Genomic DNA, 26139 nt, shown 5'->3' with positions numbered 1-26139 from the left:
CTGTGCTGATAGTGCGCAAGTCTAACTGAGCCATGCTTGGGGCCACCTTTGTAAGCCGACTGGGCTTAAGGTTCACCTAATCATGCTAGGATACAGTACCTAGTGCTCACACTAATCAACTGAACTAGATTTTGGAGTTGTTGTGGACATCGTTGGGCACGTAGTTTGTCTAGTGCCTACGCAAGAGCCAGGTTAACTTTCTTTGATCTTCCAGTCTTTATGTTGTCTTTATGTGAACTATTGACCCTCTTGGCTGTGGCTCCATATGCACATACAGTACATGGAAGTGGTATCCATTTTCTCATCTGATTTTCCTAAATGCTTCGGAAAAAAGTGTGAAGCTACGACTGTTTGTCTGACTTAAACATTGCCTTTGCTAAATTCAGAGATTTATCACCATATATGTCATTCCTACCAATAATGGGTTTTATGAATGTAGTTTTTTGTCACACAATTAATATACTCCTCACTCTAACCTCATGAACTTGATGTGCTAACCCACGAGAGAGCAATGTGCTAGATTTCTTTCTTCTTGAACTTTTTTTTTTTTTAGCAAACCGTCATTTCTATAAAGCTCTGCAAAGGAACGGCTATCACATTAGTTAAGACAAATCCAATAAAAGTGAATGAACCTTGGAAAGTATAATTGCATTGTCGTTCCCAAGTCATATTTTTTCCAGAGACAGACTGCCTTGTGCTCTCTGAAATTAAACCACATACTAACTGCCTTTCCTTTTAATTTTCCTAATGGATCTTGTGAGTAGCCGCCCTTAGCTGCCAGTTCTGCTTATTGCCATGTCTTGGCACGGCTTTACTGTGCTGCATCAGCATTATTGTACATTTTTCTTCACTGTTGTCACTGTGAAGCAGGACAGTCTAATAAATAGGAGATGTCGTAGTGTTATTACATGACTGACCCTGACTCCCACTGAAACAGGATGGTTTGTAGTAGGATATTTTTCTGATTTAGAAGCGGGGGGAATTTTCTGGCAAGCTGTAATGTAACCTTGTTTCTACCTACAGAGATACTGGCAGACTCTAACAGCGAAGAGTCAGACTCTGATCAGTCAGACGTACCTGAGATGGACTCGGAAATTGAGCAGGAGACGCAGCTCACATATAGACGACAGGTTTGTGTTAAAATCAAAAGCATCTCCTGGGAAAATATTACTGTGAAACAAGCAGTATGTGAACACTTTTCCACATGCATTCAGGTTTATAAAGAAGATCTACCTCAGCTCAAAGAGCAGTGCAAGGAGAAACATCGAGCAACAGCTATGAAGAAGAGAGAAAGAGCACCAGGGAGTGGAGTAAAGCTGCACTTCATTCATGGGTAGGCTCAGAAATTGCATAATCCCACACCATCCCAGCATTAGAAGAATTTCAGCTAGAGAAGTCTCTTCATGCATAGTGATTAAATAAAGCCCCCTCACCCCCTACCCCTTTTTTTGTTTGCAGCTACAGGGGGTATGATTGCAGGAGCAACCTGTTCTATACCCAGACTGGGGAGATAGTGTACCATGTTGCTGCTGTAGGGGTTGTGTACAACAGACAACAGAATACGCAGCGTTTCTACATGGGCCATGATGATGACATCCTCTGTCTGGCTCTGCACCCCCTAAAGGATTTTGTAGCTACAGGCCAGGTAGCCGTTAGACTCCTAACATAAAATATTCAAGGTTTTGGGGGTTTATGGACCCCTTCAAAGCCTTTAAAAACCTTTCAGCTAGGCTATATCTGATCCAAAGGGGTTCACTTGGTAGATTTGTGATATTTGTATGTTTTTTGTTTACCCAGGTTGGCAGAGATTCCTCGATCCACATATGGGACACAGAAATGTTAAAACCCATGTCTGTTTTGAAGGGGTTCCACCAGCTTGGAGTGTGTGCTTTGGACTTTTCAGGTAACACACAGTCTTGCTTTGTCAAACTACACGTATGTAACCTAGACATGCTTTTAATACTAACAAATTATTTTAGACATCCTGTTTTAACAGGGAAACAAAAAAGTAATTTCACACATAAAAGAAATAGGTAAATTCGCAAGTCACCAGTTTTTCAGGCAGCAGTGAAGAACCTTATTCTGCTGTCTTTTAGTCGCAGCAGTCTGACAGCATCAAGGGGGAACTGTGCATCTGACTATCCCTAATTGGCCACAGATAGAGGCATGGTGGTGATCTGTATGTCATAGTCAGTGAATCACCTGCTGTAGATCAAACCCGCTATGGTGCTTTCATGTTGCTAATAAGAGCCAAACTTCACTCACAGACTGACTTTTCCATCCACAGCGGATGGCAAACGGCTGGCCTCTGTGGGCCTGGATGACAATCACACCATTGTGCTATGGGACTGGAGAAAAGGGGAGAAGCTCTCTGCCATGCGGTTAGTACAGTTTTATTACAGCATTTGCACATCTGCAGGGTGGTCTTTCAGGAGAGCTTTGACAAACCTCCCTGTTAATTGTTTGAGCACTTTTGCTTTAAATATGGACATTTATAGATGAGAGCTAAATTGAAGCCACTTTGCTTTGCAAGGCTGACAATGTGATTGATAGAACAGAGGAGAAAAAGGGAATTACCTTTTAGATTACATGGCGGCTCCTCTGTAGACGTAAAGCCTGCCTGACTCTGAATGGCTAGAGCATGAGTATGCCCCAGGGCCTTGGCTGTAGATCCATAATCAAAGAGAATTACTTTTAACTCGTATACCAGGAGCTGCGTAGATGAGATCCTGGTGAGTTTGAGCTGCTTGATATGTCAGACGCTATTTGCACAAGGAAACGTGTTTGGAAAATGAATTAGAAGACAGTCTTTTGAGATGTACCCTGTTTCCCAAGGTGCAAAACGTACATAAAAGCAAATGGATTGCTAAAACAATCAAGCAATGAAAAGGAAAAGTGGTAACAAGCAAGCAGCGAAAACAATCATATGTCTTACGATGCCTGAAACAAACTGAACAATAAAGACTACAGTCGACAGACTGAAGTCTGCATTTTAAAAATGCATCCGATAACTGAAGACTTGAGTATCCAAGACAAGCATGATACTCTGGTTTTCATCATTACCGTGGTACAACTAATCCCTATATATGATAATAATAATAATAGATTGGATTTATATAGCGCTTTTCAAGGCACCCAAAGCGCTTTACAATGCCACTATTCATTCACTCTCACATTCACACACTGGTGGAGGCAGCTACAGTTGTAGCCACAGCTGCCCTGGGGCAGACTGACAGAAGCGAGGCTGCCATATCGCGCCATCGGCCCCTCTGGCCAACACCAGTAGGCAAGTAGGGTAAAGTGTCTTGCCCAGGGACACAACGACCAGGACAGAGGGATCGAACCGGCGACCTTCCGGTTACAGATGCGATTCCCAACCCCCTGAGCCACGGTCGCCCACGATGTATGTGAACAACACATAATTATTCACTCGCCAGGCTTGATACAAATGAATTAGATTACCAGACCTGAATTGTGGGTTTATTTAGAGCATTAAAGGTGTCACTTTCTCCAAAAAGATATGGCAAGATTTCCAGTTCTAAAAAGCCGAAGGCACCAGAAATAACTAACAGGAAAGCATCCGCATCCCGAAATATCTCTGCTTTTGTTTTGTTGCTCATCCTACTTGATGTTCGTATTTAGTATTTACTCCAGTGAAATACCCTGTGGCTACTTGGGAGCGGTGCATTGCGGGTTGCTCTCCTGCGTGCTGCTTGCCAGGCTCTCACTGGAGCTTAGGGACAGCTAGAGCAGCCTAATCTCTTTTATAGACACTGGTGGGAAATACAGTGAGGTGGACAAAGAGAAATGGGGCTTGACAGAGCCTGGCTTGTACAGCACCGCTGGCAGAGGGGGTATGGGATGGAGAGCCTAAAGAGGGTGCTTTTATTAGTTTCACTGTTGGATTTAGCTTTTCTTTATTACAGTGTAACTGTATGGGCGATGTTTGTCAGCAGCGAGATTTAAGAAGTTCAGAGCAGCACAATAATAAGATGCAACAATGGAAACAGTTGGCACACCCTTATGTAATCATCTCTGTCAAAAAACATGCATCACAGCTTCCTCAGGGTAGCTGTGTTGACTAAATTTGATCAAGACTAAAATTAAATACATTTTCTGTGTGTTTTTGTTTTAGTGAGATTTGTAAGTACACAACACTTTTCAGTTAGTTTTTCTTTTTTCTAAATTATCTCTGTTAAACATATTTTGTCACTCTTGGTTTTCATTTTTACTTTTAATTAAAGATAAAGAGAGCTTTGTTTCTTAGATCGGTAACATTATGGTGTCTTATTTTGCTCATATTTTTAAAGTAGTTGATGTTTCCTCATAAAAATCATAACATCTTTTTCAGAACATATTTTTTAATGGATCCAATAGAGGAATACTGCATCCATCCAATTTTTTAACCACTTATCCAAATTTAGGATCATAGGGGGGCTGCAACCTCCTTCAGCTGTCACAAGACAAAAGGTGGGATACACCCTGGATAGGTCCCCAGTCTCCTGCAGAGCCTCTTGAATTACACTAGACAAAACCACCTTTTAATCTTTGAATTCAAGTGAATAAAATAAACCACCTAGCCATGCAGTCTGCCTTGACTTGTGAGAGAATGGATCGCTCTAAAGAAGTGAATCCATGCCCGACATTGATGTATGTCACTGCTCACTGCAACGAGTCAGTTTGTGAATGTTTTTCGTTTCTTCCACTGTAAGTGGTGTTATTGAGAAGTGTAAGCGTTTAAGAGCCACAGCATCTCATCCACTAACTGGCAGACCTTGTAAAGTTACAGAGCGGGTTCACCGAGTGCTGAGGGGCATACTGCATAGAAGTAGCCGACGTCAGTAACTACAGAGCTCCAAATCTCCTGTTGTATTAACATCAGCACAGAAACTGTGTGTTAGGAGCTTCATGGCATGCTTTCAATGACTGAGCAGCTCCTGTAAGTGGAATATGTATGCAGCCTAAAATGTTTGTCCACATAGTGCATAATGATGTAACACACATTACACGTAACTACACAAATTAAATATTATTTATCTTGTGATCTAGATATAAGCATTTTAATTTTGCAGCAGTGTAAAAAAAACGTGCAAATTAAAAGTTTGTGTTGACATTTTAAAATGTTGTTTTTCAGGGGAAGCAAGGACAAGATATTTGTTGTCAAAATAAATCCCTACCTTCCTGACAAGCTCATCACAGCTGGTGTGAAACATATGAAGTTTTGGCATAAAGCTGGTAAGACCTGCATTTCACTGTTGACTAGCAGAACAGCCTCTAAAAAGCAGAACTGTGGCTCAGCCGTGACACATCTCATCGTGACTGTCTGGGTCTCTTTCAGGTGGTGGTCTAATTGGGCGCAAGGGAAACATGGGGAAGACGGAGACTATGATGTGTGCTGTGTATGGCTGGTCAGAGGAGATGGTGTTTTCAGGCACATGCACAGGGGACATTTGTATCTGGAGGGACATGTTCCTGATGAAGACTGTCAAAGCCCACGACGGACCTGTTTTCAGTATGCACGCTCTAGAAAAGGTATAACACAAATCCAGGAGGAAAGGCTCTTCCCCTTATCAGGCGAAGTTTTGTCTTTAACTTGCAGATCATTAGATATTGTTCTTCTGTCGTCATTTTAAAGGGATCCTGTTGTGCTTTTTCTTATTTTATGGTGAATGTCCATTTTATGTGAAAGTAATCCCTCAGCTCAAACCTCAAGCTTCAGTCTGCTGATATTTGTTGAGATGTCAGTGAGAGCAGATATTTTTAATATGCTCATCTCAGGCACACAGCTCTGGCTCTGAGTATGTGCTGTAGATTAGAAGAAAGTCGCCTTCAATGGTGAGGGAGGGAGTTAAAAGATATGCTTTCATACAATTGAATGGATTTAAGGCCTGGGCCAAGACACCAAGGTAAATTAGGAGTTACTCAGTGTCCAAGAATAAAATCATGCAGTTGGAAGCAAGCACAATAGATCCCCTTTGAAATATGATATTAGAGTTCCCAGTTACATCTGTTTAGATCTCATTTTAGAGATCATTGCACCTTTACATGTTACAATATTTTGGCCCCGTAGGGATTTGTGACTGGTGGAAAGGATGGTATTGTAGCGCTGTGGGATGACACTTTCGAGAGATGCCTCAAAACCTATGCCATCAAGAGAGCAGTCCTAGCTCCAGGCTCCAAAGGTAAAAAAGGTCACCCTGTTCTCAACTGTCTGCTGCTGCCCTTGGATCATGTTTGTCTAGCCATTATGTAATGCAAATCCATTTAAAACATTCAGTGCGTTTAACTGAAATGAAGATTGCATCCTGTAGCCTGGTCCCTGCTAAGGTCTTTGTGACTTCATTCTTTATTTCACTGACTCTGCAGGGTTGCTCTTGGAGGACAATCCCTCCATACGTGCCATATCTCTTGGCCATGGCCACATCCTAGTGGGAACCAAGAACGGCGAGATCTTGGAGGTGGACAAGAGTGGTCCCATCACTCTGCTCGTCCAGGTAAGAAAAAAATCACATAGCGAATAACATACGCAGTCATCAGCTTCAGCCTGTACCAGCCCAGTCAAGATATTCAGGAGGATGCTATTTTCTCTGCAATATGATGAGCTGGAAGTCTTTAACTTGACACAAGTAGTGGAGTCGAACGTCTTCTGAGCCAGTAAAGATTTCAAAGGTGGAATATGTGCTTTATTTCACAGATAGAAAGCGGATGCATGATGAGGATTGTGATGTAATACATTTTCCTTATTGTTGAAGCGTTCTTAACAACATAATACTGGTGCCATAGATTACTCAGCTGTGCAGGTTAATTTTCAGCATGGCGCCTAAATTGAATTACTGGACCAAAAATGAAGGGTCTTTTAGGAAGGTGGTGGAAGGATTAGTCTAAGGTAATGTGTGTGAGAACCGATGGCATGTTTCACTCTATCTTAACAGGCATTAAGGTTGATGTGAAAGTGCCTCTTTATGGGTGCAAAAATCTAAATAAAGATCGTCACAATATGTTACACTTTGTAAACTAGTCTGCAGTAATAGATGCATATTATAGTATGGTTAATAGTCTAAAACATGCAAACTTACCAATGCCGATTCACAGAGGAAATAGTTGTAAATGCTGATGAATTACTGGCACTCAGTGGGAGGTTGTTAATTTGGTTAAGTGCTCCTACAATTTCTCCTCATCTGCCTTGATTTTAGGCAGATGGAGCAAATGCTATTGATTGCCCTTTAGATCGCACAAGAAGCGATCAATTGACGAGAACGAACGGGGACGGTTTATTCTACAAGCTAATGAGGTTAACTGTGTTAGATGAGCAGAAACTCCATGAATACTGGTATGTATAGGCCAGGGGTGGGCAATTCCAGGCCTCGAGGGCCGGTGTCCTGCAGGTTTTAGATCTCACCCTGAATCACATGATTAGTTCGTTACCAGGCCTCTGGAGAACTTCAGGACATGTTGAGGAGCTAATTTAGCCATTTAAATCCGCTGTGTTGGTTCAAGGACACATCTAAAACCTGCAGGGACACCGGCCCTCGAGGCCTGGAGTTGCCCACCCCTGGTATAGGCAGTAAAGAAAGAATACAACGATTTATGTGTGTGCAAGTGGTATTCTTGTTTATTGCTGACATCAAATAAACACTGCTCAAAAAAATTAAAGGAACACTTCAAAAACACATCAGATCTCTGGAAAAAAATCATCCTGGATGTCTATACTGATATAGTGTGGATGTTGGGATTTAAAGGAAGCCACATCAATTTACTGCAATGACAATTTTAAACCTACAGAGTGCTGAATGGAAAGATACCCCGAAAATCAAAGCAAAAAAATGTTGCACCAGGCTAGTCCATTTTATCAAAATTTAATTGCAGCAACTCAAAATAATCAGTTGTTTGTATGGCCGCCGCATGCTTTAATGCATGCCTGACAATGTTGGGGCATGGACCAGTCCCTCACAGAGCCCCTGAACAGTCTGAGGTGCAGACCATTCCAGACTGACCCACCACCAAACTGGTCGTGTTGAATGATGTTACAGGCAGCATAACATTCTCCATGGCTCCTCCAGGCTCTTTCACGTCTGTCAAATGTGTTCAGCGTGAACCTGCTCTCTTCTGTGAAAAGCATACTGTATCAGTGGTGGACCTGCTTATTCTGGTATTTTATGGTAAATGCCAGTCGGGCTCCATTGTGCCGTGCAGTGGACATAGGCCCCACTTAGGCCACCCTGATGAAGTCTGTTTCTGATTATTCGGTCAGAGACATTCACACCAGTTGCCTGCTGGTGGTCAGCAGGGCTCTGGCAGTTTTCATCATGTACCTTCAAAGGAGCAGATACTGGTCCTGCTAATAGGTATGTTAAATACTTGCCCGGCTCTCCTAAAGTGACTGCCTGTCTCCTGGAGTCTACTCAGTACACTTGAGACTCTGCTGGGTGACACAGCAAACCTTTGGGCAAGGGCACGAATTGATGTGCCATCCTGGAGGAGCTGGATTACTTGTGCGACCTCTGTAGAGTCCAGGTATTGTCTCATGCTACCAGTAGTGACACTGACCTTGGCCAAATGCAAGACTAGTAAGAAAAAAAAACAGACAGAAAAGATGAGGAGGGGGAAAATATCCGTGGCCTCCACCTGTAAAACCATTCCTGTTTGGAGGGTTGTTAATTTCATTAACACCAAAGCAGCTGATAGTGAACAATAACCCACTCTGTTATTTAACTGACCAGATCAATATCCCAGCAGTTTAACTGACTCGATGCTCTAAATAAAAAGTGTCTCTTTATTTCTCTATGTTTAAGTGTCTCTTTTAACATCATAGGCTTTGATTTTTCACTTCTAATCACTGCATTGTAGTGTTTTGTAGTGAAGCATGGTGCAGGCTTAGAATATCAACATCAAGTCCTAATGTAGATATTGATTCCCACAGGGATATGATGAATTACAATAGAATATTTATCGCACATAATGGAAACTGTAAAGCCATTATAAAAAGTTTTTTTGTGTGTAGTATTTAGTCATAAATGACTAAAATAGTTCATGAGGACCCCTTGTTTAATTGTATAGCCAGTGTACCCATAAGCAGACACAAAATGAGACAGAGTGGACCAATATTAAGTGAAATTATATTTACTGATTCACAGAATACGATAAAGGAAAAGTGCTCCCTTAAGAAAAATCAAGTTTGATCAAATCAGTGCTAAAGAGCTCAGAAGGAATACGCAGGAGGGAGGTAAGGCAAAAAAGATGTATGAGGTGAGCCTTCAGAATTAAGAAAACGCAAAGAGAAAAATAAATTAAGTCAACACAGAAACAGGGAATAAAAAACACAAAATCAGACACAAACAATATGCATATATATTCATGTTGAATCATTTTTCAACTTTTTTTTCCTCCATCACCTGTTGTAAAAGTGTGTTGATCACTTAAATCAAATATTTCTGCTTTTGTGTATTGGCAGGGTCACATGGAGGGTGAAGTGTGGGGCCTGGCCACTCATCCCCATCTCCCTCTCTGTGCTACCGTCAGCGATGACAAAACCCTGCGCATATGGGACCTGTCCCCGAGCCACTGCATGTTGGCTGTACGCAAACTCAGGAAAGGTGAGTCACTGTTGAAAAGCTAACTGATAACAGGAAGTGGATCGTCCCAGGCATTTAACAGACACCTTGTCCGCCGCAGGCGGCCGTTGCTGCTGCTTCTCCCCTGATGGCAAAGCTTTAGCAGTGGGCCTGAACGACGGCAGTTTCATTATTGTGAACGCAGACACCCTGGAGGACCTGGTGTCCTTCCACCACCGCAAGGACATCATCTCAGATATCAGATTCTCTCCAGGTCTGTCTGCTCACCTCCGCATTTCCTCACCGATACAAAACTCTGAGAATAAAATAGACTTCTAAAAGCCATGTGCCCTCCAAAGCATCTGAGTTTACAGTACGTAGGATGCTGTGCAGTATTTCAGCTGGTGTATATATTTTCCTCCCGCTGTGAGTCGGAGAGATATTGCTGCAGGCATGACCCAAATTAATGGCTTTCTGTAATAAGGCCAGACAGAGAAACAGCAAGAGAGGAATGAGAAACAGTGGGGGTGGACAAAGTGAGAGCAAGAAACTAAACTCTCTTTCTCTTGGACACTTAACCTTAATCTACAATGCAAGGGATCCTGTTTCTCTACCCAACACCCATTCTTTACTGAGAGTGCCTTCCTTAGATTAGAAGGCATTATACAAAGTTGTGTAGTAATATTTATTATTATTATTATTAACCTTTATTTAACCAGGAAAAGTCCCATTGAGATTAAAAACCTCTTTTGCAAGGGAGTCCTGGCCAAGAGGCGACAACACGTTGAAATTACAAAGTTACATACATATTATAAATAACAATTACATTTTAAAAACATTTTTCTCTGGCTCTCTCAATCTGGACTTAAAAGCATTTAATGAAATAAGATCTGCTATCTTCCAGTCTTTTTGCATCATGTTCCATGTGAAAGGGGCAGCATAAGTAAAAGCCCTCTTTCCCAGTTCAGTTCTGGCAAATGGAACATTGAGCAATAAAAGATCGCTTGAACGCAGGCTGTAAGAAACAGTACTTCTCCGTGTGAGCAGATCGCAAATGTAGGTGGGCATTTGTCCAAGCAGGGCCTTATAAATAAAGATGCACCAGTGAGCAAACCTCCTGGAGGACAACGAAGGCCATCCCACTCGAGCGTACAGATCACAACAATGGGTCAAGGCCCTACAGTTTGTAATAAACCGTAAGGAGGCATGATAAACTGAGTCAATCTTATGAAGACACTGGGCGGAAGCATTCATGTACAGCAGATCACCATAATCTAAAACAGATAAAAATGTAGCATTTACAAGACGCTTTTTTGTCTCAAAAGAAAAGCAAAATTTGTTTCGAAAGAAAAATCCCAATTTTAGTTTGAGTTTTTTCACAAGATTGTCTATGTGAGGTTTAAAGGTCAGAGAATCATCAATTAAAAAGCCAAGATATTTATACGTATGCACCACTTCTATGAGGTTTCCCTCAAGAGTGGACACCAAGGGGACAGTTTGAGGAAATCTCTTCATGTTTGAAAACAACATTAGCTTTGTCTTTTCAGCATTGAGAACCAATTTCAGCTCCAGAAGTGTGTGCTGAACCACATCAAATGCTTTCTGCAACGATTCTATTGCCTTTTCAAAGTTTGAGCCAAAGGAATAAATAACTGTGTCATCAGCATAAAAATGCATACTAGCATTGGACACATTTTGTCCCAAATCATTTATATACATGATGAACAGCAGAGGTCCTAAAATGGAACCCTGTGGCACCCCAGTGTGAATATTCAAAAGTTCTGAGCACAGATTTTCACATTTAATGCATTGAGTCCTGTCACTCAAATAATTAGTAAACCAGGAGACAACATGTCTAGACAGCCCCAAAGAAAGAAGCCTATGCTTTAAAATGGCGTGATCCACAGTGTCGAAAGCTTTTGACAGGTCAATAAAGAGAGAAGCACAGTGCTGTTTTTTATCAAGAGCAACAAGTATGTCATTTATCACTTTTGTGGCAGCCGTGACAGCACTATGCTGTTTTCTGAACCCAGATTGTAGTTTTGAAAGAACTTCATTAGAGTACAAGAACTCTTTTAATTGCTCACTGACGAGAGACTCAAGGACTTTTGCCAAAACACACAAGTTTGATATTGGCCTGTAATTAGTCAAAATGGCCGGGTCGCCTCCTTTTAATATTGGCGTAACAAAAGTTTGTAGTCCTTAATTATGCTATTATTTTTTCAAGTATGTAGACCTTTCTAAACAGCAAGATGAATAATGAAACATCTGATTACTTCTTGTTAAATTCAGTTGTGTAAATCCACAAAGAGCAGTAAACCTCACAGTAGCAGCTGCTGCAGCAGGTCAGCTGATCATAGCCTGTGCACACAGAAAATCTGCTGGAGCTGTCAATAGAAATGATTGTGAGTGATTTTAATTCCCCACACTGAGTCACTTCGAACAATCTTAGGGTTCATTAGAATTTAGAATTAGAATCTAGAAATGCACAAAAATAACTGGTAGAAATGTTCTCCAAAGAGCTACGTCTTACTTTCTTACTTCTACTACAGGGCCTGTACTTTTTCACTTTTACTTGAGTTAAAGAAGTTGAATCACTACTTCTTTTAGATAGTATTTTTTAACATAAGTATCTGTACTTCTGCTCAAGTAAAGAAGAATTATGGAAATCTAGACTTTGAGGTAATCCAATATTTTCTTTGTGGGACTAGAAGAGAAGACAAGGTAGGGAGACTAAGGGGCCGTGTTATTGTTTATTTATATGCCATATGTACATTATTCACCTGCTTGTGATGCTATATGAAAAGTCAGGTGATCACCTAAGTTAGAGTGATTTGATCACAAGGGGACAACTTTTGCGATAATTCAGTCTGGACTGAAACTAACTTGCCCTTTTATCCTCCTTTCTTATTGGCTCAGGAGCTGGGAAGTACCTTGCAGTGGCATCAGGAGACAGCTTTGTGGATATTTACAATGTAATGAGCAGCAAAAGGGTAGGAGTGTGCAAAGGATGCCTCAACTACATTACCCATCTGGATTGGGATCGGAGGGGTAAGCAGGTTCTTAAAATGCTCACTAAATCTCTACAAATGACTGTTTAGGAACCAGTTATAGATTCAAAATCTCGCTGTTAAAAAAATATTCACCAATATACCCACTGGGCTCTTTAATTAACAGGAAAACTACTTCAAGTCAACACGAGTGCTAAGGAGCAGTTTTTTTTCGAGGCTCCTCGAGGCAAAAGGCAGACCATCCCAGCTACAGAGGTAAGCAGTGAAGAAAAGGCACAACATGGTTATGGTGCTGTTGGCACACATTTTCCCCTCGGGATCACAGGAGGCTTGGGGAAGGGCAGTGAAGCATTAAGACGGCCCAGTTTTCACCAGTATCATTCTAATTTTGGCAGTGGAAGTGGGATAGTGTTTAGGGTCACTTTAAAACATTGTGACATTCACACTGCTTGTGAGGCACACAGAAACAGGGAGCGTTAAGAAAATAAAGGTCAGAGATGAGAGATGTCACTAGGTCACGTCTCAGTGGAGCATTAGACGTCCTCCCTTCTCATTTTACCTCATTGTGATCCATTCGTCTATTATTCCCTAACATTCCTAGTGTTAGTCCGCAGTAGTTATAGGATTGTAATTGAAAGGTTAGGTCTGCTCTTGCCTGGCTTGTGTTTTGGTTTTTTTTTTTGCCTTTTTCTTTGTTTCTATTGATGAGATAGTTTGTGCTGTGGAGAGCCTCAAGGCTCTGTTCGTGGTCCTATTTTATTTCCTGTTTATTCACTAAATATTTAAATTTGTCATTTTAATACAGCATGCCATCTTTATGCCAAAATCCGATGTTATGATCACATTAATTTGTGCAAAATCAGATCAGAGAAACGTAATAAACGGGAAATACATACAACAGGCAACTATAACTATGAATATAAATATAAAAGAATACAAATATTAAATGTGTCTGGGATATTATAGGTGCACAGGTGTGTAAATACACATCGTGGCTTACAATAAGTAATGGAGTGCAGTGAGGGGTGTTTAGTCCTGTTCAGTATGGGTAGGTCTGACCCAGTTAGAAGAATTAAAGAGTCTGATAGCAGCAGGAAGGAACGACCTCGTGTGTTGTTCCTTCACAAAGCGGGTTGAAGGAATGTGTTGCTGAAACGGTCAGTGTGTCCAGTGTGTTATGAAGGGGGTGGGAGTCGTTGTCCGTGATTGCCAGGACTCTTGCCAGCATTCTGTCACCAACCACCTCCTCCATACTGGAGCCAGCAGAAGTTAGCATAGCTTAGCTTAGCAAATATACTGGGAGCATGTGTAAGCAGCTAACTAGTTGAGCCAGGTCTGTTAAACTATTTTCCACTTTTCCAGTTCTTCCTTTAAGGCAAGCTGACCATCTTACAGCTGTAGCCTGACATTTAACAGACATCCAGTGTTATTTACATAGTGGCAGAAGCACAAAATAATAGGGAGTGAATTCCACCAACCATACGATACTCTCTGACCAAACAATGATGATGGTAGGAAACCCATCGACTGATAGAACTTTTAGCAAAAAAAGGACAATGTCAATGTGTAGTTTAAAGGCAACATGATGATCCTTTGACGATCCTGCAGTGATGAATGTTCGTATTAAATATGACCCTAGTTTCAAATAATTAGGTAATCGTGTCTCTAAGTGAAACTTACTGTGAGTCTAAAACTCAACCTTCAGACTGCCCTAAATGCTCAGTTTCAGACACTTTTTTCCACTATTAACAATTTATGACATCAGTCAGTGCTGATTTTCCTAATAAGGCTTAAGAAGCCCCACCTGCCTGCTGTTTAAACCTTTTATTTGCAGCGGGCAGTATATCACAGCTTGAGTTTTTACATGGGTAAACTAATGTGCTGCAACAAAGCTTCTCTGCTTGAGTCCTGGAATAAAAATATAAAGCTATAAATGACCATAATAGGTCCACTTTAAGCTGTGCACTAAAAGTCTGTCACATCTGACTCTGGATTTTTCTTTTTACATTAAGAAATTTGTGCAAAAGCTTTTCCAAGCAGCACATAATTATTCATCCAAAAGATATATTCTTATATTTTAAATCATTTCCTTTGGCAGCTGGTGTATTATAAACTATCTTCCTCCAGCCACTGAAGATTACAGATGGTTCCAAACGTTGAATCTTCTAATAAAGGCATGGTGTGGGGTTCTGTAGGGTTTAGAATTCAATATAATATTTTAGTTTTACCTGTGAGGCTTCTTGGAGTAAAACCCTCAGACTGTATTTCTAACCTATGTTAATGTCCTTCCAGTTTGACATTTGTTTTCTTATTTCCTGGCTTTATTCAGGTGGAGAAGATCGATTGGAGCACATGGACGTGTGTCCTGGGAACATTTGTTGAGGGCATCTGGCCTGTGATAAGCGAGGTCACTGAGGTGACCGCTGCCTGCCTTAGTAATGACAGGAAGGTGCTAGCAACAGGAGATGATCTAGGATACATCAAGCTCTTCAGATATCCTGTCAAGGTTCGACACAGTGCATAATTCTCTGTATTATCTTGTTTAAACATCGCATGACTCGAGTTATAAGTTGTGCAAATTTTATGTTAATTATGTGTTAATGTCACAAATGTTAAATAGCGTCCTTCTCCCCCAGGGGAAGTATGCAAAGTTCAAACGCTACGTGGCCCACAGCACACATGTTACTAATGTGCGATGGACCCACGACGACAGCCTCTTGGTGACTGTCGGTGGGGGTGACACGTGCCTCATGATTTGGGCCCACGAGCCCGAGGGCCACCGCGAAATCAGACAGTGTGACAGCGAGGAGTCGGATATTGAGAGCGAGGACGATGGAGGCAAGAAATTGAGTTCTTCTAAGATTTTTATTTGTCAGACGTGATCCTCTTGTCGAATGAAAAATCGAGTTTCCTTTTGCCCCACCAGGTTATGACAGCGATGTGACGAGGGAGAACGAAATCAACTACACCATCAAGGCCTTATCCACCAACATGCGACCAATGACAGGCGTGAAACCCCACTTGCAGCTGAAAGAGCCCTCTGTGGATGAAAGGTATTCCTCACTGAAGCAGTGACGCAATAATAATAACGAGGCTTTTGTGTCAAGCTAAAGCCAAACCTGACTTCTTCACACAGCCCTGTCCTGTCCCTTTCCTTTTGAAATAACTCTGCCTTTTCTGCTCTTCTTTCCTTTAATGGCTGTCCATCTGTCACTATCCTGCTCCATTATTTTATTCCACTTGAAGACAAGGGGTAGTCAGGTAAGTTCTTGTAATTATATAGAGCGATTCTGCTAAAGCAATAAGCATAGGCACATAGGCAAACTGTATGTAACAGCAAAAAAAAGAAAGAAAGTGTGGCCTTGATCCCATTACATGTTTTCACACATGCACCATAACCCTTAGTTTTTGTAGACATTACCCAACTGAGATGCACAATATTAACTTTGCTCATATAGCAGCTCTGAAATAAAGATTATAAACTCTTTGAAACTCACTTTGACAGACAAGCAAAAGGCAGAACACCACATTCAAACAGGAAGTCAATTGTTAAGCCCACAAAATGGTCAAATTAAAAGGTTAATATAAGGAAAAGGGGATGGCAAAATGCACAAATCAAATTTTCATTATAAAAAACACCAACAGTTAAAAAACAAAAACACAAGAAAAGATAGGATTACATAAAAGCTGTGCTACAAAAATATGATTTAAGAAGTGATTCGAGGAAAATCTGCAAACCTTATCTTTCAAGTCAGGTCATGCTATATCCAAGCAAAGCATTATCACCTTTAGAGTTAAGCTTTGAATCTAGAGTGGCTCCTCTTGTGAATCTGAGAATCTCAACATTTCTGCTGTGCAGCCTGGGGTACGACACAGACATGTGTTAAATGTACAAATGTTAAAAATGGAAAGAAGCCAGAGTAGGGGTAATGTGCTAAAACTAGTCAAAAGATTGATTTGATGCTGATTCTGAACTGGTTGTAGGCAGGTGAGTGAGGAGGGAGTCACTACAGTGAAGCCTTAAGAAAATAAAGTGCAAAATAAATAACTTTCCCCAAGTCAGAATTAATGTAAGAAAATAAATGACAAAATCAGTAGGAAAGGATGTGAAACAATCTTACCTACAAGCTCCTGAGTACAGATTGAGTGCAACGCTTTAATGTGAAAAAAAGTGCAGATCTGTCTTGTCTTTGACACACTCCAGTAACAGTTTCCAGTTTCCGCTGGAAACTGAAGTTGTAAAATCTTAGTGAGAAGACCCAAAAGTAGAAGGTGATAAGAACAAGAAACAGGCTTCATATGGTAATATGTTAATGCAAGCAGGGATCAAAACACGGATCAGAAGCACAAAGAGAGAAGCTTGACAAAGATGGATGAAGTAGGACAGGAATTAAAAGCAAAAATGATCAATGACTTGGACTTATAAAGTGCTCTTTTACTCTAATTGAACACTTGAGCACTTTTAAGTACAAGCCACAGTACTTACAGCGCTTTCTTCTATGGATTTATGCACTAACACACACACGCACACTCATACAGATGAAGTGAAGCCAACTTGGGTTGGGTATCTTTCCCAAGGACACTGAAGCAGGACATGTGAAAAAAACAGCTATAAGTATTGCTGAGACATGAACATGTACAGAGCCCTGCAGGGGACATTGGAGAAAAAAACTGCAAAGCACTGAGTTAATGTCTTTGTAGTTGATGCCAAGCTCAAAGAAAAATCTCTGAATCTCTCTCGCAGGTGTGTGACAGGTTTCAGTACTGATTTGAAAGTGCATGGACTTAAATGAAAAACTTTTGCGCGATCTTGCAAAAATATATCTTCAATTTTTCCTTCTCCAGTGTCCCTTGTAGAGCTCCTTAAACATGAACACCAAACATGGTAAAAAAAGAAAAAGATGAGGGAATACAGAAGAGTGCGAGAGAAGGGACATGAGCAAGACAGAGAAACACGAGAATTAGAAAGAATCACATTAAAAACAACACATCGACGGATGATTGTGTTCATTTTTCGTTCTTGTCTGGAGTTCATGTTTGAAAAAAGCTGGACAAATTAAATCCCTGTTTTGGGCGTTCTCACTACCAGGAAAAAATGGGGCTTAAAGTTCAATAAGACATTGAATTATTTTGCTGCAGTGTCCTGTCCTCGTTCGTAGTCATCGCAACAGAATCTGAACAAGTACTAAATCTTTTCAACAGTCAGCGACTCGGGGAGAAATGGGAGGATTATAGTGATATCAAGCGATAAGAAATATTAACATTATACATGATCATCCCTTTAAAAGTCTTTTAGACGATCAGTTTCTTATTGTTCCAGATCATGCATTATGAACTTTCCCACAATTATAAAACATCTCGAATGCATCACCGACTGTCGGTGCTTCAGATTTGTTCTTTCACAGATTGATTGATTCATTTATTTTTTTGACATCGACGCAACCGACCACGCAGCATCTTCTGGGCAGCGGTTGTCATAGAAATGGACTTTGGTTGTCATGGTTACACGGCGGCACTGACTCTTGTACTTTATATCCTCAGTGGCTGAGGTGTTGCTTTGCACGTGTCCGCCTGGCAGCAGTGAGCGCTGTGGGAAACCTTTTTTTCTAACTCTTGTTTTTTCTTTGTCATTGCTGCCATGAAGAGGATCGAGGTAAGTTCCTCACTGTGTTTTTCTACTCTTCATTTTCTCCTCGCTATCACTTTTGTGGTCTTTTTCTGACCTGCATTAACTACGGTTTGTTCATATAAAGTTACAGGAGTTGGCTTGTAGAAATCTGCTATTTTTGGATTGTTGGTGGTCCTGCTCTGACCTCTTGCCTCTTACCCTTGACCTCAAACTTGCACAGAATTTCAAGAGAAGCCTAACTTTTAATACACAGCAGGGGTTTCAAATATTTCAATATTGGCTCACCAACAAGTCTAATTCAGCCTATTGGATGGCTTTGCAAAGTGTGAAAACTGCAGTAACATCATTAATTACACCACTGCTCCCTGTGTGGGATGCTAGCTTTACTTTTCCATAGTTTGAACTGTGAATAAATACTGCTATTGTTTAGTCACTAAACCTCAAAAAGGGCACTATTCTAAGATAAATTTTTAAAATAGCTTTTATTTTAATTGCCACATTTCAGACATTAATCTAGTTTAAACAGGAGTCTTTAACCCTGGAGAACCCATGGGGTCAGATCCGACCCCATTGGTTTACTAGGGAAACCATGGGGTTAAATTTGATCCCATGGGTTTTCCAGGGTTAAAGTTTGCAAAAAAATTTATAAATTTTGCCCGAGTGGGGTAAATTGTGTCTTTCATTTGGGTTTGTGTTTCAGCTTTTTTAAACTCTTTGCTGTGATCCAGGTGAACATTATTAGAATTCTGTTACTTATTAAAAACAGAAAATTTGGTGCGACATTGAGATTGAGACTGAATTGAGTTTGACAGCCCTGATTTAAAGAAACACAAGAGCTGAATTGTAAATGAGTAGTTTTCTATTGGAGTTTTGTTTGGTTGTTTTCATCGCCCACAGGGTTGTGCAACATGAATTTGTCTGCCAGGGTGAGGCTATCGTTGCGGTGACATCCTGACCTGAACTGTGCTTTGGTCACGCCAACACAACTTTTCGCCTCGTCAGCCCCATTTCCCAGATTCCAAAGCAACTTTTGTGCACACTGGAGGAGATCCAGCACACTTCGCATGGGAACAAAAGAGGGACAGAACAGGACCTCAGAGAGATCTAAAAATAGCAGCCAAGCTGAAAGCTGTCAAGAGAAGCCTGAAGAGATGATCCTGAAGGGGAAATCATCCAAATTTAAACCAGGAAACGATTTCTGTTTTGTCAAACGCTTACATTAAAAAATGATTCTGTCACCTAAGTGTGCTCGAGGCAAACGAGGCAAGGTTTAACAATTCTTCCTTGTGCTAACTTTTGTATGCACAAAATAATGAAAATGAACAGGTCTAACTGTTGGTTTAGTCCCACATTATGGAAGCATAGTGGTGGCATTCCTATGACTGTTAAAGTAACATCAGTAATATGACCAGTGCACTGAATTGATGTCATGCCACTGCGTTCATATATATTCATGGTTTTTATGGCAGTAGTTACTACTGACCGCACATGTTTATTACTCCTGAAGTCTCTGCTTTATTTGGTGGTGTTCAAGACGTTCATTTGTCCTGGATACTAAACCTGTCGTGATCCTCTTTAACTTAATTTATAGCTTTCATTCTCGTCTTCTTCTTCACACACTACAATAACTTTTGAATTGTGATGGATATTGAGCCAGTTGAGCTACTACGTCATTGATATTCCAGTTTATTTTGTGTTTCAGCTCGAAAACAGTAGAGAGGCAGCTTGCTATTGATATTAACCACTAATTACTTACTAAAATATACTATAAGAAGTGTAGTGAAGTTCTTAGGTGGAACCAGTTGCTGACACAAGTTAATAATTTTAAAAAATGCTTGAGGAAGATGACTCGTCGATCTGACTGAGTACGCACCAGGGAGGAGGCTAATAAGACAGCAGTAAATTAAATCAGACAATAATGAAGGCACGATTGGAAACATAAGCAGGAAACTTACCCTGAAAATTAAACAGGAAGTAACTGAAAGTGATAAAGAAGAGCTCACACAGCCAAATACAGGAGACGCAGAGTGCTGTGAAGAGTAAGCAGTGTTATATTCATGTAACAACGGTAGTGCAATGATCCTTATTATGTTCGTCATCATCATTATTGCTGTCAGCATGAAAAGCAGCTCTACGCCAATTCTCTTATCACAGCTGTCTGTTTCAGGCCTCCTGTCAGCAGAGCGCTGCCACAGCCAGAGAAGCTGCAGACCAACAATGTCGGCAAAAAGAAGAGACCCATCGAGGTAAGGACCTAATGTCATGAGTGCTGGTTTCATTTGAACCCTGGCAGGGGTGCTGTGATCGTCACGTGGAAGATTTTGAGTGTCAGTCACTTCTTTTCTCGTATTGCAGTTCTTTTCCTGCATGGATTCATTGTGAAAATGAATTTATTAAATTAAAAAATGGGCACTCCAGCCTTCTGGACTTTCATACAATTAATCTTATGCAATGTAACACATGTGTAGGTGTGATGCACTCTTTTGTGTTTTATTTTTGCCTGGTTTTAGATTGGAGGGTAAAAGATTAATGAGTTTCCAGTTGTGCCAGATATTTTCCTTTTGCTTGGGGATTTTGATAAGTACGTTTATTTTGATGAAATGTCACAGCCGTTATGTGTTTCTGCGAGATTTCGGCTCGTGCTCTCTGTTCTGGGATGTTTTTAGGAAATGTGTGCACCTCAACTAGCATGCAGGCTGAAAACAAGGTCAGGGAACAATACGTTAAGATTTTCATCAAACTGGCAGCAACACTTTAAAGCTTGGAAAACGCTTTAAAGCAAACAGTACAACGTAATTCAGATATTTTGAGAAAAAAGGCTTTATTGTCACATGATCTCCTGTGACCTTCGTGGTTAACAGTCTGTGTGCCCACAGATTCAGAGAGGTGCCACAACCACTCTTAACTGTTTTATCAGAGGAGACAAATGCATGCATTGTAAATATTGAAGGACACATGTCCCCTGCATCTGCTGAAATCTACACTCATGCCTCATATTCTCACCTGAACACATTAATACAGATACACAAATGATGTATTTATGTAGACCCAAGAAGGCTTGTCTGTCTTAGATTAGCAGATGATTGAGAATGCTGTTTTCTAATGTGATCATTTTAGCCTAAGACACTGCATGCTCGTCCTCAGTCCACATAGCCTCTCTGTGGATGAGGATGATGATGATGCTCTAATCGAATGATGGCGATCTTCAGCGAGCAAGCTGGCCCTGAAGATCTTGGTTGTCATGGCGTTAACCTTTCTGACTTTCAGATCGCCTTTTTTTCCCCCCTGACTCTCCCACAGGACCTGGTGTTAGAGCTGGTGTTTGGTTACCGTGGCAACGACTGCCGCAACAACGTGCACTACCTGAATGAGGGGACTGACATAATCTACCACACGGCCTCCGTCGGTATTGTCCTCAACTTGACGACTTGTAAGTCGGCAGAAGATCGACTAAACCATCAAAGCAAAAAAAAAAAATCACGTATTTAATGTAATGTGTGTATGTGTGTATTCACACAGCCTGCCAAAGTTTCTATGTGGAACACAGTGATGACATTTTGTGCCTGACCATCAATCAACACCCCAAATTCCCCAACGTGGTGGCAACTGGCCAAGTAGGTATGTTTGTGAAAAGTCGCCCTCCTGTGTCAGCAGCTGCTTCTTTCTCTAGTCTCTGTCCTGTGTTGGATTACCATACATCTCCCTCTTATAGGCTTATCAGCACAATCAACCAAATCTCCAGATCACCATTTTTAAAACATGAATACAGATGAGGACAACATTATTAGCACTGCTATGAAATTTTACATTTTTGTTGAAGTTTTTCCAATGCCACTTGATGCCAAAATATAAAAGAAATCAGTTTAGACTTGAGAAAACATGTCAAGAAGTGGAGTGAGAAGTGTCATCAAGAAATTCAAAGGAAGCCACGTTGTACGTAACAAGCCTGGCAGAGTAAGGAAGAGACAGATTTCAAAGACTCGTGGGAGATGTGCCTAAAGACCCCAGAACAACTGCCAAGACTTGACGTAGCCGAGTCATTCTCCAGAGGACAATCACTAGAGCTCTGCAGAGGAATGGACTGCGAGGTTGGAAAGCAAGAAAACTGCACTTCTGCAGAAGAGACACCTTCAAGTCAAACTGAAGTATCCTAAGGACAACCTGCAGAAAGATTATGGATACTGGAAGTGTGTCCTTTGAGCATATGAGATGAAACTGGAGCTCTCTGGACACAGAAGCTGCTTATGTTTGGAGAAAGAAGGGAGAGGCCTACAACACAAAGAACGCCATCCCCACCGAAGCTGTGCGGACGCTGCAGTGTGTCAGGAACTGGGAATCGGGTCAAGGTGGAAGAAAGTCATGACGAAAGAAGGAAAGTAAAGATTTGGGAAGAAAACAGCAAAAGCGTGTCTGGGTCGTTGCATTGTCTTCCAATACGACAACAACCCAAAACATCCATCACTCCTGGTGATGAACTATCTCCGAAAGGACAAGATGTTATTTACTGGCCTGCACAAAGCCCTGACTTGAATCCCACTGAAAATCTGTGGGGTGAACTGGAAACTACTGTTGACGTCAGCGGATAATAAAAGCGAGATAAGCTGATTTCCAGAAGAAGAATGCGCTCCGATTTCAGGAGACATTTGATTAGGGTTGCCAACTCCCTGAAAAATAAATAAGGGACACCTCGTGGCCAGGGCCGGGCGACCCAGTTGTCTTCACCCTTCCCAGTGTGGTGAATTTTCTAGCTCTTTTTTTGTGTGTGAAATTATTTTTTTAACCATTTGACTTGAAGTTGATTTAAGTAGATGCATATTCTATTCTTTGTGATATGAACACATGTGAAACAAATGATCATTTAGCCATTTATTTTTAGCTCAAAATGACAACATTAACACAGTAAAACAGGTCTCTTTCTTAAACAGAAGCCTGTCATGCTTAACTTTTGAGAATATAAGTAAATCTTTCTTTAAAAGCACTCTGTCCTGCTTAACTTAAAATAATAGAAAACAATAGAAAGAAAAATATTCTTGTAACAGTGCACATTTAGTGCATTTAGTACAATTGGCTTCAGTTGAGGTATTATTTCAGCTTTTCTAATGCTAATCAGCTGCTCCTGTTTGAAAACCCGCTTGTTCCCATGATTACGCATCTTAACTCATCATCATTATTCATCTATGTATTACTTTTATGTATTAGTCATCAATTTGTTGTAATCATCTATCCTTGCAGTCGTTTATTACACAAAATAAATTATATTATCACACTTCTGGCCACATAGCGCTGATATTCACTGCACATGCCCATATTAACGTTTTCCAGCCAGGTGTTTTCCTTTTCCCATTCTTCCCTTTCTCTGAGGGGAACAAACATTGCTGCTCTAATGCTGGGCTCACACTGTGCGGTTTTTGGCCCATTTTGAGCCGATTTTTGAGTGATCGGACCGATTTTGGCCTTCATCGTGCGTCGTGTAGTATACGTGGGGTAACGAGAAGTGATTAACACCTCACGACCAGCTCCCGATCATCAATCGCTCGTGAGGGTCTCACCACAGGCGCTCACACTGCTCACGCGCAAACGTAAACGTTGGTGAAAAAGACTGCGCAGCACGGCTGTGCAGCGTGTGATCTGGACACAAGCGATGGAGGCACAACTTGTAGAACTTTGGAAAGCTCATCCGAGCCTTTTCGATGTGGCCTCACAAAATTATCACGACCACAACAACCGTGAAAATAGTTGGATTTACACTGCTGCTCAATCACAGCTGCCTGATCATGTTTTTCATTAGCAATTTAGCAAAGTTGATGGTGGTGGTGTGTCTGTGTGAGTGAAAGACAGAGAGAGCGAGCGACAGATTTTCTGTTATAACCTTCATGTTATGGACGCACAGTGTGAGCACTCAGGTCGCATCAGAGCATCGGGCGGTATAGTGTGAGACCTGCATCGTGACCTATGAACTTCTAACCCCTGCGAGTCAATCGTGCAGTTTGAGCAGGAGCTGAATAACGTGACTGAAAAAATCGCACAGTGTCTGCCCAGCTTTAGGTGTACAGTCGTCGTTTGTTCCCCTGTTGGCCATGCTTCTTGTTGTGGTCATCTGTTGTCTTCCGGTATTTTCTCCGCAAGCGACCTTTCCTCGACCAATGAGATGAGCGGTAATCTGAATTGTCATACTCGAATTGTCATAAGTGTGCTGTCAGCTCATTGGTCACAAAGCAGGAGAGGGGCTGGGAATTATGTTTTCAAACAAAGCGTTAATTCCATTAACATTTATAGACTACTTTTGATTCTCACTGTATTACAGGATAAAGTGCGTCCCTTATTAGCTCAATACGGGACGAGTACTTTTGTTTCTAAATACGGGACGATTCCGTATTTTAAGGGACGGTTGGCAACCCTACATGTGAGACTTGATGAAAACTGCAGCAAACGACCGCAGGCAGCAAAATCCAGCAAAAATGATTCACAAATTGATATTAGCATCAGAGGGGTAATAATTCTGACCCTTGTAGTTTTTAGCTTTTGTAAAAGTAAGTTTGAAAAAGCTGTGTTAAAAACTTAACACTTAGGGAAATGCTTAAAAAAATGACATTTTCAAAGTAAGGCTACTAATTCTGTCCTCATCTGTACCTGTAGGAATTTATTAAAAGTATATTTTTCTCACATTGTAAAAGAGAAGTGACAAAGGAGTTGTGACAGGACAACTGATCTCTTTTTAATTTGCAGATCACTTTTGTTAGCTAGTTTAAAGGCTAATGGTTTTGTTGAAGTTTTGGTTACCACTGCTGCTCAAAAGCCATGTTTTTGTCAATAAAAGTGTTTTTTTATTTTGGTTTACAGGTGATATCGGTGACATGTCAGGTAAGAGTTTAAACATTCAACAACTGTTAAGGATCTGACCACTAAGTATGTGAAGTCACTGCCATCTAGTGGCAATATCTACCTTCAAAAAGCTGCCAAATAAGAATATAAAATTTGTAGAGAGCAGTGTATAAAATAAAACAGAACTTTGAGGAATAGAAAATCATATCTAAAGGCGTAATTAAGAATTAAGAATAACTGTGATAAAATGTCTGTTTGCTTTCCCTTAGCCACGTCTCCATCTATCCATGTGTGGGATGCCATGACCAAGCAGACGCTGTCGGTGCTACGCTGTTTCCACGCGGGTGGAGTTTGTTCTGTTAGTTTCAGTGCCACAGGAAAACTCCTGCTGTCTGTGGGCCTGGATCCCGAACACACTGTCACCATCTGGAAGTGGCAAGAAGGTAGGAAAACAAAAAAGCACTTCCCTGATTTTGCTGCTGGGATTTTCACTGACAGAACAAACACGCTTGCTTTCAGGTGCCAAAGTGGCCAGCCGGATAGGTCACACCCAGAGGATCTTTGTGGCCGAGTTTCGGCCGGACTCAGACACACACTTTGTGTCTGTGGGCATCAAGCACGTGCGTTTCTGGACATTAGCTGGCCGAGCTTTGCTCAGCAAGAAAGGCGTGCTCAGTACCCTGGAGGACGCTCGGATGCAGACCATGCTTTCTGTAGCATTTGGAGCTGTAAGTCAATCCCGTGATGCCTGTTCTGCCTCCAATTTTAACACGCTGTTTGTTTTTACCTCGTGAATCAAGTCTAATAATATTTACAGCTCGACAGATGCCACACTGTATGCTTGAATGTGCTGTGAACTGTTTTTGTGCTGCTTGCTCTGCTCTCTTAGGCCACTAGATTAGTGCAGATTTGTTTTCTTTTCAGAATAACTTGACATTTACAGGTACCATAAGTGGGGATGTGTGTGTGTGGAAGGAACACATTCTAGTAAGAATAGTGGCCAAAGCTCATACGGGCCCCGTGTTCACTATGTACACCACACTGAGGGACGGCCTCATCGTCACCGGAGGCAAAGAAAGACCGTAAGTTCTTCTCTGTTACATTCATATGTTAAATTCCATATTAG

General features: G+C 41.2%; 1 protein-coding gene across 3 annotated transcripts in view; it reads left to right on the top strand.

Annotated features, from left to right (window-relative positions):
* Positions 1-26139, top strand: part of eml5 (EMAP like 5) — a 53012-nt gene that overhangs the window by 21372 nt on the left and 5501 nt on the right. For 2 of the 3 annotated variants that reach the window (XM_085442275.1, XM_085442274.1), the window contains 25 exons: positions 1024-1130; positions 1215-1333; positions 1459-1645; positions 1798-1903; positions 2288-2381; positions 5135-5235; positions 5339-5532; positions 6071-6182; positions 6367-6494; positions 9452-9593; positions 9673-9825; positions 12471-12602; positions 12729-12817; positions 14892-15068; positions 15199-15400; positions 15489-15615; positions 15809-15823; positions 18207-18215; positions 20359-20437; positions 21492-21621; positions 21711-21809; positions 25032-25052; positions 25283-25456; positions 25533-25741; positions 25938-26095. In XM_085442275.1, coding sequence (XP_085298401.1) covers positions 1024-1130; positions 1215-1333; positions 1459-1645; positions 1798-1903; positions 2288-2381; positions 5135-5235; positions 5339-5532; positions 6071-6182; positions 6367-6494; positions 9452-9593; positions 9673-9825; positions 12471-12602; positions 12729-12817; positions 14892-15068; positions 15199-15400; positions 15489-15615; positions 15809-15823; positions 18207-18215; positions 20359-20437; positions 21492-21621; positions 21711-21809; positions 25032-25052; positions 25283-25456; positions 25533-25741; positions 25938-26095 — 3064 coding nt within the window. The remainder of the gene's footprint in view (positions 1-1023; positions 1131-1214; positions 1334-1458; positions 1646-1797; positions 1904-2287; positions 2382-5134; positions 5236-5338; positions 5533-6070; positions 6183-6366; positions 6495-9451; positions 9594-9672; positions 9826-12470; positions 12603-12728; positions 12818-14891; positions 15069-15198; positions 15401-15488; positions 15616-15808; positions 15824-18206; positions 18216-20358; positions 20438-21491; positions 21622-21710; positions 21810-25031; positions 25053-25282; positions 25457-25532; positions 25742-25937; positions 26096-26139) is intronic. The other variant, XM_085442276.1, reaches the window with a different exon arrangement.

The sequence above is a fragment of the Copadichromis virginalis genome, linkage group LG19, assembly GCF_057382275.1.
Source record: "Copadichromis virginalis isolate Kocher_CV1m ecotype Utaka linkage group LG19, C_Virginalis_male_GT1.1, whole genome shotgun sequence".
In the NCBI taxonomy this organism is placed as follows: Eukaryota; Metazoa; Chordata; class Actinopteri; order Cichliformes; family Cichlidae; genus Copadichromis; species Copadichromis virginalis.
This window is presented reverse-complemented; position numbering and strand designations above follow the sequence as displayed.